At 57.5% G+C, this 16128-nt stretch overlaps 1 protein-coding gene across 1 annotated transcript; it reads left to right on the top strand.

The window, feature by feature from the left end:
• Positions 1-6380: 6380 nt before the first annotated feature.
• Positions 6381-14546, top strand: NINJ1 (ninjurin 1; the record flags this gene model as incomplete). The annotated part of the gene is made up of 3 exons (XM_080709039.1): positions 6381-6470; positions 13867-14095; positions 14392-14546. Exons 1-3 carry the CDS (start codon positions 6396-6398, stop codon positions 14544-14546), a joined length of 459 nt encoding a protein of 152 aa, XP_080565165.1. The 5' UTR covers positions 6381-6395.
• Positions 14547-16128: the final 1582 nt, after the last annotated feature.

Genomic DNA, 16128 nt, shown 5'->3' with positions numbered 1-16128 from the left:
TTTATTTTGAAATAGGGTCTCACTAAGTTGCAGAGGCCTCAGTAAATTGCTAAGGCTGGCCACAAACCTGTGATCCTCCTGTCTCAGCCTCCTAAGTACTGGGATTACGGGCCACACTTTAAATATAATAGCCTATCTGGCCTGTTCTTATCTTAGACTATAGTCTTTAATAAGCCTGGACTACGCTTTTTATTTTTATTTATGTATTTATTTTTTTGGTGGTACTGGGGGTAGAACCCAGGGGCTTTCTACTTCCAGGCTATACTCCCAGACCTATTATATATATATATGTATATATATATATATATATATATATATATATATATATATATATTTTTTTTTTTTTTAAACAGGGTCTCATTAAGTTGCTGAGAGCCTCACTAAGTAGTTGAGGCTGGCTTCAAACCTGTGCGATCCTCCAGTCTCAGCCTCCCAAGCGCGGGGATTACAAGCGTGCGCCACCATGCCCAGCTGGTCTACACTTTTAAAAATTATAATAGCCCATTTCTTAGGTCCTCGACAGGCTAGGCCTGTGATTTTTATCATAACGGCCTATCTTCAACCTGAGTTCCTGGGATGCTTGACCAACCAAAAAAAAAAAAAAAAAAATCCCAAAGGAAGTTTCCTGTTTGTCCAGCCAGCACCCTATCTTCATACCTCAACTTCCTGGGATACTTGGCAAACAAAAATCCCTAAGGAAGCCTCACCTTTCGTCCAACCCCAGCATCACCCAGCCCACCAATGAAATGGCGGGAATCCGAGGATTCAAGGTCCCATGTCACCCAATCCCCGCCATGTGGCCCCAGCCATTCCCTCTCGGGGTCCTCTATGAAAGAAAGATTGCAAAGACCCCAAGGGCCTCTCACACTCTTGGGGTGGCCCATGTTCTCCCTTGAATGGGTATCCCCACTTTTCTAAATGAAGCCTTTGTCTTTGTCTCTGACTCATGTTGAATTCTTTTCACCACGGAAGCCAATTTCCTGAGGGGAGTTTCCCCTCTCCAGACCTGGGGACTCCTCAGGACTCCTCAAGGAATTACCGTGTGTCCTGTGACACGAAAATGTACAGGCAGGACATTCTGGGGCCCTGTGCTTCCCGGAGGAGTCGCCCAGGCTTGGAGGCAGAGGAGGGCTCTGTCCCTGGGCTCAGGGGAGGGACACAGGCCCGGAGGCTGGGGGCAGCACTGTCGCAGTTCCCAGAAGCCAGGTGGGCACCGAGCACCAGGGCGGCCTCCAAACGCGTCACAGAGCTTTAGACCCGCTCGCTGAGGGGCCGCTGGCGCTGGCTCTTCATGGCGGGGGCTGCCCCCAGTCCCGCAGGCCAAGATCCAGCTGGAAGAGCCGGGGGTGGCGCCTCACGAGTTGACCTGGGGCAGCCGGGGCCTCTGCACCAACCGCAGCACAGGGCACTCAGCCGCCCTCACTCCCACACCCTCCGGCCCGGTGGCTTCGTGGTCTGAGCAAATGGTAGATGTCGGAACCAAGAATAAGGAGCCGGGGAGCCCGGGTCATTAGTGGTGGCCGAGCGTGGGCTGGGCGCCGTGCCCGGAGGCCAGATGAAGAGGACATGCCTGGCTCTACCCTGGGCAGGCCCCGGGCAGCCGGGCAGCAGCAGCGGGCTGGAGGAGGGCTTCCCGCCTCCCGGTGGAGATGCAGAGATGCTGGCCTGGGCAGAGGAGATAGCAGATAACACCCACCCAAACACAGCAGGAGCCAGCCGCCCTGGAGGGAGGAAGGACCCCCCCGGGAACGGCAGGGCTTGGGTGCAGGAACAGGGGAGGGGAACAGGAAGCGCACAGCTCCAGGCGCCCAGGAGCAAGGGTTTCCACTCAGGGTGCTGGGCAGGCAGGGGACCAGGACCCGCACTCCTCAGTGGAGGCTGGAGCTTCCCTGTGGTCCTCCTTCATCCCCTCCACACTAGCAGCGGCCCTGCTTTTTCCGTGAGTGAGGACAGAACACTGCACGTGCGGCCAGCCAGCTCCAGCCCGGTGGTCCTCACAGCAGCCAGCGCACCCCGAGGGCAGCCGCCCTTGCTGCATGGCCTTGGGCATGTTGCTTCTCCTCGGGAACAGAATGAGACATCACATCGCCTGGCCCTGCACTGATATCCGTGACCCAGCTGTGCCCTGCTCCCGCTGGGCCCTGCCTACAGACCTCAGAACATCCTGCCTTCAGCGGGGTTAGAATGGCACCGCCTGCCTCCTCTGTCCTGGAAAGGGGAGGGCATGCCACCTGCCCTCCTCCTCTGCCTCCCTCTGTGCATGACCTGGTAGGAGCTGTGGTTCCCGAAAGTACCTGAAAGAAAACCAGACTACATGGCCGGGCGTGGTGGCAAACGCTTGTAATCCCAGCATCCCAGAGGATCATGATTCAAGGACAGCCTCAGCTACTTAGTGAGGCCCTCCATAACTCAGTGAGATCCTGCTTCAAAAAATAAAAAGACTAGCCGGGTCTGGTGGCCCACGCTTGTAATCCCAGCATCCAGGAGGCTGAGACCCGAGGATTGCACAGGTTAGAAGCCAGCCTCAGTAACTTGGCAAGGCCCTCAGCAACTTAGTTTCAAAATAAAAAAAAAAAAAATACTGCTGGGTGTAGTGGCGCACCACTTGTAATCCCAGGAGGCTGAGACAGGAGGACCACGCAGGTTCGAAGCCAGCCTCAGCTACTTAGTGAGACCCTGTTTCCAAATAAAGTATAAAAAAAAACTAGTCTGGGAGTATAGCCAGGAGGTAGAAAAGCCCCTGGGTTCCACCCCCAGTACCACACACACACAAAAAAAATAATAATTAAAAAAATAATTAAGGGTTGAGGGTGGAGCTCAGAGATAGAATGTGCCTGGGTTCAATTCAAAAAAGAAAGAAAGGAAAAAAGAAAAAAGAAAGAAAAAAGAAAAGAGTGAGATGCAGACAGCAGGCCGACCGTGGGCAAGGTCCTGGGTCCCTCAGGTGGGCAGATGGCACCACGTACAGGCAGAGCCTGGGGGCCGAGCGGGCATGTACAGGCAGCAGCCAGGCCTGGGAGGGCGGGAGCCGCACACGCAGGCCTGGCAGCCAGCCTCTCGCAGCTGTGCCGCCTGCAGCCCCGCAGCGCGCCAGCCACCTCCCCAACCTGCCATCTCCTGGTGGGATGGGACAGCTCCCGGCTGCAGGCCTCTTGGACCTACCGCTTCCCGAGGGTCTCTGCTCGCTGAACGGTGTTCTCTCTGATCTGCTGACGCCTAGCAGCTTGAAGCTTCGACCACATCCTCAGAGCTCCAGGGCTCCCCGGTGTCCCCAGGAACCGTGGTACTTAGCATCTGTGTTCAGGCGGCTGAGGGAGGAGGCCCCAGATGACAGAAGTCCTCTTTGTCCCGCAAAGGCCCCTGGCCCAGGCATCACCACTAGACTGCTCCCGGAGCCCATGCCCTGCTGGTCCTCTGCTCAGCCGAGGCCCTGCTTCACTTTATTTTATTTGGTACTGGAGACTGAACCCAAGGCCACTACCCAGGTAGCTCTGGAGCTACAGCCCCAGCCCTTGTATTTTATTATTTATTATTTTTATTTATTTGTTTGTTTATTCATTTATTTATTTTTGTGGTACTGGGGATGGAACCCAGGGGCATTGTCCCTCCGAGCTACACCCCCAGCCCTATATTTTAGTTTATTTATTTGTTTGTTTGTTTGTTTGTTTGTTTATTTTGTGGATCTGGGGATGAAACCCAGGGTCATTTGACCTCCAAGCTACATCTCCTGCCCTAATTTTTTATTTTTTATTTTGAAACAGGGCCTCGCTGAGTTGCAAAGAGCCTCGCTAAGTAGCTGTCCCCCTACTGCAATCCTGTCTCATCCTCCCAAATGCTGGGATTACAAGCGTGCACCACCACGCCCAGCTCCTATTTTATTTTTTGAAACAGGGTCTCACTAAGTTGCTGAGGCTGGCCTCAATCCTGCAATCTTCTGTCTCAGCCTCCCAAGTCCTGGGATTTTGGGTGTGTCCCTGTGCATGGTGAGGCAGCTGCTCTCAGCTGGGAGGGCACAGCTGCCTGCAGGCTGGGGAGACTTCAAGGCCTGCACCAGACATCCGCTCCACAAAAAGGCCTGGAGGGATGAGCAAACAGGTGTGGGTGTGTTCACATGCGCCTGTACACGCACGGCATCCCTGCTATAGACCACAGGGCTCAGCCATCGTCCGTGCTGGGGACACTTGCAGCAGCCACTTCCACTTGGACTTGCGGCTCATGGCCAGTGTCCAGGAGCTCAGCACTTCCAGGAGACCTTGGAAGCAGGTGGGTGGCTGGGACACAGTGGGCACTGTCCCTTTAAGACCGTTCCTGGGTCGGATCCAGCAGAGAACAGCCTGGTAAACAGCCCAAGAACCGCGGGGAAATGTAAAAACACATTTCCCAGCAAATGGGGCCCAACACAGCAGACACAGCAGACATGGGGAATCCCTGGCTGCAGACGCAGAAGGGCAGCCGGCCCAGGAAATGACACCTCCAGTCCCACTGTCAGTTGGGGAAACCGGGGCCAGAGGGAAAGCGCACAGCTCATCTACAAACCCCCTTTCCTAACTGGTCCCCACAATCTTCCTGACTTCCCATCAGTAGGAGATGATAAACTGGGCGTAGTGGCGCACGCTTGTAATCCCAGCATTCAGGAGGCTGAGACCAGAGGATTGAGGTTCACAGACAGCTGTAGCTACTTAGTGAGGCCCTCCGTAACTCAGTGAGACCCTGCTTCAAAACATAAGACTAGCTGGGCGTGGTGGCACACGCTTGTAATCCCAGTGCTTGGGAGGCTGAGACAGGAGGATCACACAGGTGCTAAGCCAGCCTCAGCTACTTAGTGAGGCTCTTAGCAAATTAGTGAGACCCTGTTTCCAAATAAAATATAAAATAGGTCTGGGAGTATACCTTGGAGGCAGAAAAGCCCCTGGGTTCCACCCCCGGTATCACAAAAATTAAAAAATAAAGAATAAAAACTAGGGCTGGGGGTGTAGCTCTGAGATAGAATGTGCCTGGGTTCCATCCCCAGATCTGCAAAATAATAATAAATAATAATAATAATAATAATAATAATAATAATAATAATAAAATGTAAAAAGGGCTAGGGCTAAGGCTCAGAGGTAAAACACCCCTGGGTTCCATCCCCAGTACCAAAAAAGGAAAGATGCAGATTCCTAGCTGCTGTCAACAGGCAGGTGAGGCCATTGTGACCTGCCTGGGAGAAAAGTATAGTGACCTCAGTGCTATGGGCGGCCATGCCCAGCCCTGCCCAGACATCCCCTGAGCAAAGCCTGGCGGGTCCTGGGGGGTGCGGCCCTGCACGCCTGCGGCCCCTCACGCCCCCTTCCGGTCCTGCTGCGGCTGCCAGTGAGCTTGACTGCTCCTCCAGGGGCCCCCCAGCGTCCCCAGGCTGGCAGAGGGCTGCTGGAGAGGGGAGGGCCTGCTCCAGGCCCCCTGCGGGACTGCTCTGGCCCCCAGCTCCGGGGGGGGGGGGTCCCCACTGCCTCAGCGCGTCAGCCCCCCCCCACAGCTGACCTTTGCTCTTCTTGAGAGGGGAAAAAAGAAGGGCCCCTCTACCTTTGACCAGACGTAGCCTCGGCTGAGCGGGCAGTGGCACCACAGGCAGCAGTCGGGGAGCCTCTACTCCCGCGTGGGGGGCCTCTGGGGATAGGACCACGTGCAAAGCAGGGCGCCGCAGGAGTCCGGGGATGGGTGTCCCTCCGCTCAGCACCCCTCGGACGTCCTGAGCCAGAGCTGGAGGGGAGGCGAGCTCTGCCCGCCCAGCACAGGGGGCCCGGGGCAGAGCTGCCCGTCCCACGGCCCTGGACAATGTCTCCCCTCTCCCCGCCCACCAGCCTGCGCGGGCTCCTCTTCTGCCAAGGTGGCCCGCGGGGAGGCTGGAGAGCCGGGCAGACGGTCCCACCCAGGCATGGCCGCCCGCCGAAGCCCCGGCACCCGCGGTTTGCAAAGTGCCGGGAAGAGCTGGTTCTGGCCGCGCTTCTTCTGGTCGTTGCTGTCGTTTTGCTTTTGGTGCTGGGAGTTGAGCCCAGGGTCATTGCACCTCTGAGCCACACTCTCAGCCTGACTTTATTTTCATTTTGAAACCAGATCGATGTTGACGGAAGTCTCTTTACCGGGTGAGGCTGTCCTCCGACCTGCGATCCTTCGGTCTCGGTCTCCCGCGGGCTGGGATTACAGGCGTGCGCCCCACCGCCTCACTTTACGAACCCTGCGCCCCCGGGGCTCGGCGGGCCCGGGTGCTCCGGCGGAGGCCCCGCCCCTAGGGGCGGAGTCTGGCTTGGGGGCGGGGCCTATCCGGGGGCGGGGCCTGGCCGGGGCTGGCGCCGCGCTGGAGACCCGGCGGCCGAGGCGCCAGCGCGCTCTGGCCGGAGCGGCGGCCGCACGGTCGCAGCATGGACCCCGGCACCGAGGAGTTGGAGCTGAACGGCGACCTGCGCCCGGGCCCGCCCGGCTCCCCGGGCGCCGCGGTAAGCCCCCTCCCGCCTTGGGCCGGGCCAGCCGCGGTGCCCCCTCCCGCCGCGGGCTCTCCCCGCCTCCACTTGGTCCTTCCAACTTGCAGCCCCGCCTGGCCGCCGGAGCCCCGGGCGGGCGCAGAGCCGTGCGGGCCTCGCCCCTGGCCACTGGGCTGCTGGCCAGCCGGGGACACGACGTCCCTGCGCGCCGCCCGCGCTGTCGGATGCGGCCGGCGGGAACCTCGGGCCGGGCGTCCAGTCCACTCGCCCGAATTACGGAAACAGAGGCGTCACCTGCTCCCCGCCCGCGTCCGCGGGCCCTGGGGCTCTGGGCCTGGCCCGGCATGGAGCTGCGTCCTCACTTCAACAGCACCCCGGGGCGCGGCCTGCCCGGGATCTGCGACTCGAGTTCCTTCATTTTCCAACCCCCCCTCCAGGAGGGGGTGGGGACCAAGGTGTAGCCGGGATTTTCCAGGCTCTGGGTGTCACTGACCCGTGCTCAGTGTATTCCTTGGGGGCAGAGAGAGCGTGTTCCTGGTGTTCAGAGGCGGCAGTGGGTCCGGGGGCAGCACCAGCTTTCGTGTCCGCGTTGAGAGGAGGAAAGTGAAAACCGAGCCGGTGTGTGAGACTTGAAGCCGCAGCTCTGCCCCAGGGTGGAGGGCTTTGGCGCCCCTGCAGAGGGCACCCGGCTGTGTGTCCCCGGGAAGCCCACTTGTCCCTCTGGGGCATGTCCACACAGTCTTCAAAAGAGAGACCAGATGACCCCGGCTGTATTCAAATAGGCGACAGGCAAGTGGCCTGAGATGCCGCTTTTCCCGGGAGAGATTCTGCTCACCCTGGCCCTCACCCAGGCTCTGCCTTCATGTGGTGGACCTCGCTCACCTCTCAGGCCACAGGGCAGCAGGTCCTGCCTCCTGGGCGCTGGGCGCATCTCGGGCTCAGGAGAGATTGGGGTGGGTGCTCACAGGTCATTGTTTGGGCTCTGGAGACCAGAGGGAGGGAGACGCAACCCTCCCCACCTCTGCAGAGAGCCCGGAGCAGAGGCCTGAGAAGCCGAGGCCCGAGTGGGGGGCTCCCAAGGGCTTGAGACCTTCGGGCCATCCCAGGCCCAGGGCTTCATCCCAGCAGGAGGCTCCCTGCTGGGCCTGCAGTCTGCTCAGTACCCCGCCCCCTTCCTGCCCTCTCCCTGCCAGCACCCCGTGCCTCAGTTTCTCCTCTTGAATGGGGACAGCAGGGCCTCCTCCAAGGGAAAGCCATGGCAGGTTGTGCTTGGGGCGGACCTGCACGCAGAGACCCTACCTGGTGGGCACAGGGTGGTGGCTTGGGAGGGTCAGCACCCACCATGGGTTCCCATGAGGAGCCTCAGTGTCCTCTTCTGTAAAGGGGCACGGTGCTCACCTCCCAGATGCTGAGGCTCAGAGGGTGGTCGCTGGACCTCCCGGCAAAGAGCCCAGGTGGGTCCCGTCAGGCCGGGCACTGGGGACACCCCACCGTGTTCCTGCGCGTGCCCAGCACCCCCAAGGCCTTCCTCCGAGGCTATGCGCACTCTCGTCTCCAGCACTGTTTCTGAGGCTGTCCTCAAACCTGCAATCCTCCTGTCTTGGTCTCCCAAGTACTGGGATTAAAATTGTGCACCACCATGCCTGGCTGTGAGATCCTATTTTAAAATAAAAATAAGAAGCCAGGCATGTTGCTGCATGCTTGTAATCCCGGTACTTGAGAGGCTAAGACAGGAGGATCAGGGTTCTTGGCCAGCCTCAAGTACTTAATGAGGTCCTCTGCAACTCAGTGAGACTCTGTTTTATGAATAAAAATCAGGCTGGGGGTGCAGCTCAATGGTTGAATGCCCCTGGATTCCATCCCCAGCACCACAAAAATAAAATAAAATAAAATAAAAAGGCCTGGGGGTATAGATCAGATGTAGAATGTCCTTGGGTTCAATCCCCAGCACCAAAAAAGAAAAAAGAAAAAAGAAAGCCGGGCGTGGTGGCGCATACTTGTAATCCCCACACTTGGGAGGCTGAGACAGGAGAATCGCGCAGGTTTGAAGCCAGCCTCAGCTACTTAGTGAGGCTCTCAGCAACTTAGTGAGACCCTGTTTCCAAATAAAATATAAAATAGGTCTGGGAGTATAGCCCGGAGGTAGAAAGCCTCTGGGTTCCACCCCTTATGCCACAAATAAATAAATAAATAAATAAATAAATAAGAAAAAAGAAAAGAAAAGAAAAAATCATTTTGAGACAGGTTCTCCCTAAGTTACCTCTCGCTGGCCTCAAACTTGTGATTCTCCTCCTTAGCCTCCGAGTCACCAGGCATGTGCCACCGTGCCCAGTCCAGTTTCTTCTGAGTGAACTCAGTGCTGGCCAGCAGCAGTGGAATAATCAACATCAGTTGTAATATGGCAGTGGCCCACAGCTCTGCCAGGCCCAGGGCATGACATGGGCCAGGTCGCAGCTGGAGCTGGCCACACTCCTGAGCTCACGCCCAAGGGGAGGGCCCTGGGCCCCAGAACTGTGTGGCCCCTGTGTGTCCTGGGCTGCCTGAGGAAGTCTCCTCCCTTCTCATTTCTGCTTGCCTGGCAGGGTCTTAGCCGAGTTCTAAGGCAACCTTGGTGGGCCCTGGGCTCAGGCCCGGCCAGCGCTGACCCACGGGAAGTGGACCTGCCCAGCGCAGCCCACAGCCCAGCTGCCATCTGAGCCCACCTCCCCCACTTCCTGCCGTCTTGCTGGGGTTTCCTGCTGGGGACGCAGATGTGGAGCCAGGAGACCCTGTGTCCTGCCTCCTGGGCTGGCCAGGCCCGGGCATCACAGGCCTCAGAGGTGGGCCCCAGAGCCGGCTCTGGCCTGGGACAGATGGCCGCGTCCAAGCCTCAAACTGGAGGTGGTCCCAACAGCCCCTGCCACACAGTGGGTCTGGTGCCACCACCCCCCCGCCCCGCCATGTTCCTGTCCTCCTGTTTCACAGATGAGGCACCCGAGGCATGGAGCAGTTCCCTGCTGGCCTCTGGTGGCCAGTGCAGGACAGCCAAGCAGGCCTGTACTCCTCCCGGCCGCTCCCTGCCCCTCAAGTCGGGCCACACCGAGGCCCTCTGTGCATGAAGGTGTGTCTGCACGGGGGGCTTCTTCCTAGAGTGCAGAAGAAAGAGGCCCCACCCAGCCTCCTGTGCTGCTGAGGTTCGGGGACCTCCTGCTGGCCTTGGGGACACATTAACCAGGGTGTTTGTTCTCTTGCTGCCTGGGTCACGGGCCTGGCAGGGGTTTCCCAGCATGCTCCAGCAGCTGGTGAGGCTCCAGTCTCCCTGGCCCTGGGTCAGCTGCCTGGCCACCGTGGACACCCATGGTGTGTCCTGGAGCGGTGGAGCCCAGGCCACATCCTGGGTTTGAATTGTGGTCCCATTGGTGTGCTCTGGGGAACCCCCCTCTGAGTCCTAATCCCCTGATCCACAGAAAGGAGGCATGAAGTGCCCCCCAGTGAGTAGGCAGGCGTCCCAGCGTCCCAGCGTGCAGCTCCACTGTGCAAGGGCACGGGGGGCCTGTTGCGGGGGCCACAGAGCCAGGCTTTGGGGAGCTGAGCTGGTGCAGAGGCCCCCAGCCCCGGTGTCTGTGGCTCAGCCTGGCTCCTTATCACTTGGAGGGAGCGGGAAGCAGACGGTGGGTGGGCGGAGGTTCCCTTTACCAGAGGGGCACTGGGGCGGGCCTGGGTCATCTCGGTGTGTGGGCCATGGCCCCGAGGCCCAGAGCAGGACTGTGTGTGTGTGTGTGTGTGTGTGTGTGTGTGTGTGTGTGTGTGTTGGGGGTGTAAACTGGGGGGTGAAACCCAGGGACAGCCTGCCTCCCAAGAGCCACACCCCTAGCTCTTTGTATTTTTAGTTTTTGCTTGTTTTTGTAACAGTGTCTCCGAAAGTCTCATGAAATTGCTGAGGCTCCTGCGATCCTCCTGTCTTAGCCTCCTAAGAATTGGGACCACGTGCATGGCCATGCGCCTGGCCCACCTCCACGGAGACAAGCAGTACCCCTCTAGGGCTCTGTGCTCGGGCCTGGGTTCAAATCCCGGCCAGCCCTCACTGGCTGTGTGGCTTTGGATAAGAGGCCACCGACCTCAGTTTACCCACCATGGGAGGCGGGTGCTGAGCACCCCATCAGGGAGGGCTTGGGCTCCGCTGTGGACGGTGCTAACTGCAGCCACGATGCTGAAGTTTAAACAGCTCAGAAGAGCGCAGGAAAAGGGGATTTCTCTGCCCAGGGCGTGTGTGCGGCTGTACCTGTGTATGTGTGAAATTTGTATATGTTGTGTGCACATTATTTATGTGTTGTACTGTGTTCATATGCATGTGTGTACGTGTGTGTTTATGTGTGTTTGTGCATGTATATACTGTGTACATTTGTGAATGTATAAATGCACATGCATGTGCATTTTATGTATACATGTGTGTGCATACCTTACACGTGTGCGTCTGAGCTGTATATGACTATGAATTGTGTGTACATGTGTGTTGCACCATGTGTATGCATATATGTGTTTTATATATCTCTGTGTTCGCATGTTTGTATGTATATGCATGTTCTCTGTGCATTTCATGCATGTAGTTTTTGCATTGCAGATGTGCACCTGTGTGTTGTCGTATGTGTACATGTGTACATTTTATTGTGTATATGTGTGCATGCTTTATATTTATGTGTTCTGTGGGATATATTTATGTACCGGTGTGTCCATGTATTTGCACACATATCTATATGTGTATATGGGACTCCTCCCTGTCTTTTTTTTTTTACTCTTTTTTTGTTTGGGTTTTTTTGTACTGAAGGTTGAACCCAGAGGCAGTCTACCTCTGAGCTATTTTATTCTGAAAAGGATCTTGAGTTGCTGCGGCTGGCCTTGACCCCGTGGCTCTCCAGTCTCAGCCTCCCAAGCACTGGGATGCAGGCGTGCGCAGCCCCCGCCCCCCCCCCCCAGCTGCGGGACGGCGCCTGGGGCCTCGGGGAGGCACTGGGGCGCTTTGGGTTTAAGGAACAGCAGGTGCGCATGCCCACCACGAGCCGCGGCCTCGGGCTGCGCAGTGCACCGTGAGGAGCACGTGTACCCGCAGGCCCTCTGGCGTCCTGCGGGCGTCCAGGGAGTGCTCCAGAGCCGAGGGGCTGGGCCAGCGCGCCAGGTGCTTGGACCCAAGGGAAGGGGCTGCTCGGAGTGGGTGGGGAAGGTTCCGGCCAGGGCAGCAGCAGAGCCCAGCTGTCCCTCGGCCGCCTGCACAGGTGCATGTGTGTGGATATGTGTACATGCGGATCTGAAGACGCGCATATGTGTTTACGTGTGTGCACGTGCATAGTGTGTGCCTGTGTGTATGTCTCACATACGTGCATCTGAGCTGTGTCTGAGTGTGAATTACGTGTGTACGCGTGTCGTGTACATGTTCTTCCTCGCGGCCACTCTTAAAGCACACACCAGCAGCAAGATGCAGCAGAGGCTCCTGGAATCCCAGTACTTGGGAGGCCGAGGCAGGAGGATCACACGTTTGAGGCCAGCCTCAGCAACGTGGTGAGACCCTGTTTCAAGTTTTTAAAAATAGGGCTGGGGTGTACCCAGAGAAAACGCCTGGGTTCAATCTCTAGCACCCAAACAAAGCCTCCCACGTGCATCCGGGCACAGGCCTTGCTCTCTGTGGGCACATTCAGGCTGCAGAAAGGAGCCACCAGTGCTCTGCCCTACATCTTTCATGAGGCTGGAAACAGGATCTCCCAGAGCCACCCGGGAGCCCTGCCTGGCGTGCTGGGTGTGACGCCAGCGCCTGGGGACGCGGGCCAGGCGAGGCGGGTGGGAGTTTTCCCTGTGCCCCGGGAGGGCCTGACCAGGGCAACTCGAGGGGCGGAGGGGCTCGGGAGGAAGAGGAAGCTGGCTGGCGCGGTGGCGCACGCTTGGAAGCCTAGTAATTGGGAGACCGAGGCAGGGGGATCGCAGAGTTCACAGCCAGCCTCAGCTACTTCCTGAGGCCCTCTGCTGCAACTTAGTGAGACCCTGTTTTAAAATAAAGAATAAAAAAGTCAGGATGGGGGTGTAGCTTGGAGGTAGAATGCCTCTTGGGCTCCATCCCCAGTACTGAGAAAAAAGAAAAAAAAAAAAAAAAAAGGTGGTGGCACAGGCCTAGAATCCGAGTTCTTGGGAGGCGAAGGTGGGAGAATCACAGATTTGAAGCCAGCCTCAGCAATTTAGTGAGACCATATTTCAACATAAAGAGAGCTGGGGTATAGCTGCAGACATAGAAGGCCTCTGGGTTCTCTCTCCAGTACCAAATAGGAGGGAGAAAGAATTCCTGGAGGAGGTGCCTGGGGATGAGACGGGCGGCCAGACAGGCGGCCTCGCCCGGTGGGAGGGGGCAGTGCTCCTGGGGACGCGGCGGAGGCCACCGGGCTGGACGCAGAGCCCGAGGGAGCCCGAGGAGGGGCCTGGGACTACGGCCAGGGAGGCGGCGTAGGGAGATGGCGCCCAGGGCTAGGACTGGCCCTAAGCGGAGGGAAGAGAGGTCACCAGGTGACGCACACCTGGAGAAAAGTCACCGGTACGCTTGCATTATCCCTGTGGAAATGGAGGCTGCTAAGCTCCACTGTACACAACATGCTGAGGCATCTATGGAGCGCCTGCTGTGTGCTGGGAGCTCTTCCCCTCCCCCTTCCTGGAAGCGAGCAGAATGTAGCCAGGCAAGGTGGCCAGGGAGGTGGCCACGCCCGCGAAGGGCCAGTGCACGGGCTTGTCCACCCACACGTCCTTCCCAAAGGGGGGGCCAGAGCTGAAGACCTGGGAGCAGGTGCTGAGGCCGCTGGCCTTTTTGCTTTTTCTCTGGGATTTTATTCCTAAGGAAGGTCTATGGGCGTTTTTATACGGAGGATTAAAACCAGGGGCATATAACCTTTGAACCATGCCCCAGTCCTTTGTATTTTTTTTTTTTTTTTTTTTTGGTGGTACTGGGGTTCCTGGAAGCCCTTCTACCTCCGGGCTACACTCCCAGACCCATTTTTACATTCTTATTTAGAAACAGAGTCTCCTAAACCAGCGCGCGCTGCTGGCTTCGAACCTGCGCGATCCTCCTGTCTCTGCCTCCCAAGCGCGGGGATTACAAGCGTGCGCCACCACGCCCGGCTAGTCCTTTGTATTTTTAATTTTGAAACAGGTCTTCTAAGTTGCTGAGGTCTCACTAAGTTGCTGAGGCCGGCCTCTAACCTGTGGTCCTGTCTCAGCCTCCCAAGTACTGGGATGTCAGGTGCACATCGCTGTGCCCGGCCCCAGGGAAATCTCACCAGGGCTGAGTGTGGTCTCTCCCTGGAGTAATAAACGCTGCGTGGCCAGGGCGGCAGAAGCCTTCCCCTGCGGGGACCTGGCCAGCCTCCTGCCCTCCCGCTGACTGACCGTCACCTCCCCACAGCCTCCCCGCTGGGGCCGGAGGAACCACCCCATCAACATGAACCATTATGCCAACAAGAAGAGCGCCGCGGAGAGCATGCTGGACATCGCCCTGCTGATGGCCAACGCGTCGCAGCTGAAGGCCGTGGTGGAGCAGGGCCCCGGCTTCGCCTTCTACGTGCCCCTCATCATCCTGATCTCCGTCTCCCTCGCCCTGCAGATCGGCGTGGGCGTGCTGCTCATCTTCCTGGGTAGGGGCGCAGCCGGCAGAGGAGGGGCGCGTGGCGGGGAGCCTGCCTCTCCAGCGGTCCTCAGCCCCGGCACAGCTCAGACCTGTCTCTGGTGACCGTTGTCCAGTGACAGCAGAGTAGCCGACTTTCCCAGGAGGCGAGGAGGGGCCCTGGCTCGGGAGGCAGGTGATTTTTCTCTGGGGAGCAGAACTCGCCCCGAACGTAACTGGGGCTCTGGTCCACGCGGCCCGGGTCCCAGGTGGGCCCGCCCCTCCCTGACCGGCCGCCCTGGCACCGTCTGTTCCCTCTCGCCACAGTCAGGTACGACCTTAACAACCCGGCCAAGCATGCCAAGCTGGACTTCCTTAACAACCTGGCCACCGGCCTGGTGTTCATCATCGTGGTGGTCAACATCTTCATCACGGCCTTCGGGGTCCAGAAGCCCATGATGGACCCGGCGCCCCGGCAATAGGGCGCCCAGGTGAGTCAGGAGGGCCCCACAACTGTCCACCACAGAGAGGTCCGGCCGCCAGCGGCTGCCTGGGCACCTTTGCAGGCCAGGTCACCAGCACCTGGGGCCAGCCCTACCCACCTGGGGGCCACCGGTCACAGCAACCAGTTAAGACACATTTTGCCCTTTTTTTTTTTTTTTTTCCAGTACTGGGGATGGAACCCAGGGCATTCTATCTCCAAGCTATACCCCAGCCCTATTTTTTATTCTTTATTTTGAAACAGGGTCTCACAGAGTTGCAGAGGGCCCCACTAAGTAGCAAAGCTGTCTGCCAACCACGATCCTCCTGTTTCAGCCTCCCAAATGCTGGGATTACAAACATGTGCCACCACGCCCAGCAATAAGACACATTTTGGAGCCACCATTTAAGTTTCGTTTTGTTGTGTTGTGCCGAGGATGAACCCAGGGCCTCGTGCATACTCGGTGAGCCCCTTACCACGGAGCCACACCCAGCCCCGGAGCCACAGAAAACTATGTACAAAAAGTGAAATTTCTTTAAAAAGAAAAAGAAATCAGGTGGTGTGGCACACACCTAGAGTCCCAGCATTTGGGAGGCTGAGACAGGAGGCTCTCGGGTTCATGGCCAGCCTCTGCAATTTAGGGAGGTCCTTAACAGTTTAGCAGGACCCTGTTTCATTTTTTTTCCTACTTCCCCTTCTCTTAAGAAACAAAACAGGTTTTTCTAACATTTTAAAAACCAGTTTCACAGAACATCTGCATGGGAATAGTTTCTAATACATTCGGTCACACTAACAAATGATAAGGTTTCAAGTCAAAATTTCCACTAACACAACCAGGCGTGGTGGCGCACGCTTGTCATCCCAGCATTCTGGAGGCTGAGACAGGAGGATCGCGGTTCATGGACAGCCTCAGCTACTTAGTGAGGCCTCTGCAACTCAGTGAGACCCTGTTTCAAAATAATCAAAAATAGGGTTGGGGGTGTAGCTTGAAGGTAGAATGCCCCTGGGTTCCATCCCCAGTACCGAAAAAAAAAAAAAAGTGTTTATAATTTTTTCTGCCTACTACAATCCCCTCCTTTACTCAGGACAACTATAAAAACAAAAAACAAGAGTGGGAGTATAGCTTGGGTAGAGCGCCTCAGTACCCCCCAAATACGCCTATAATCCCGAGATTTGGGATTACAGTATTTGGGAGGTTAAGACTAAAGGATTGCAGTTTCGAGGCCAACGATGGCAACTTAGTGAGACCCTGTTTCAAAATAAAAAATAAAATGGGGCTGGGGGTGCAGCTCACAGGTAGAATGCCCCTGAGTTCCATCCCCACTACCTCCCCACGCACAGGGGAGATTCTGGATTTCTTGAAGATGGGGCTATTCTCTGCAGGTAGCCCCTCTTTTGAGCCCCAACCTGAGAAGGAGGCTGGCTGCCTACCCCGTGGCCTCTCAGACCATGGTGGGGGTTCAGGGTTCTCACACTCACCCCGTGACACCCCCCACCCCCTCGCCTGCCGCGGCTGGGCCTCAGAGGCCTGTGTCACCCTGGCTGTGTGCAGGCTACACTGAGGCTGAGCGGGAGGCGTGTCC

The sequence above is a fragment of the Muscardinus avellanarius genome (genome assembly GCF_963383645.1).
Source record: "Muscardinus avellanarius genome assembly, chromosome: 13".
Taxonomy (NCBI): Eukaryota; Metazoa; Chordata; class Mammalia; order Rodentia; family Gliridae; genus Muscardinus; species Muscardinus avellanarius.
Note: the sequence above shows the minus strand (reverse complement) of the source record. Positions and strands in the feature narration are given on the sequence as shown.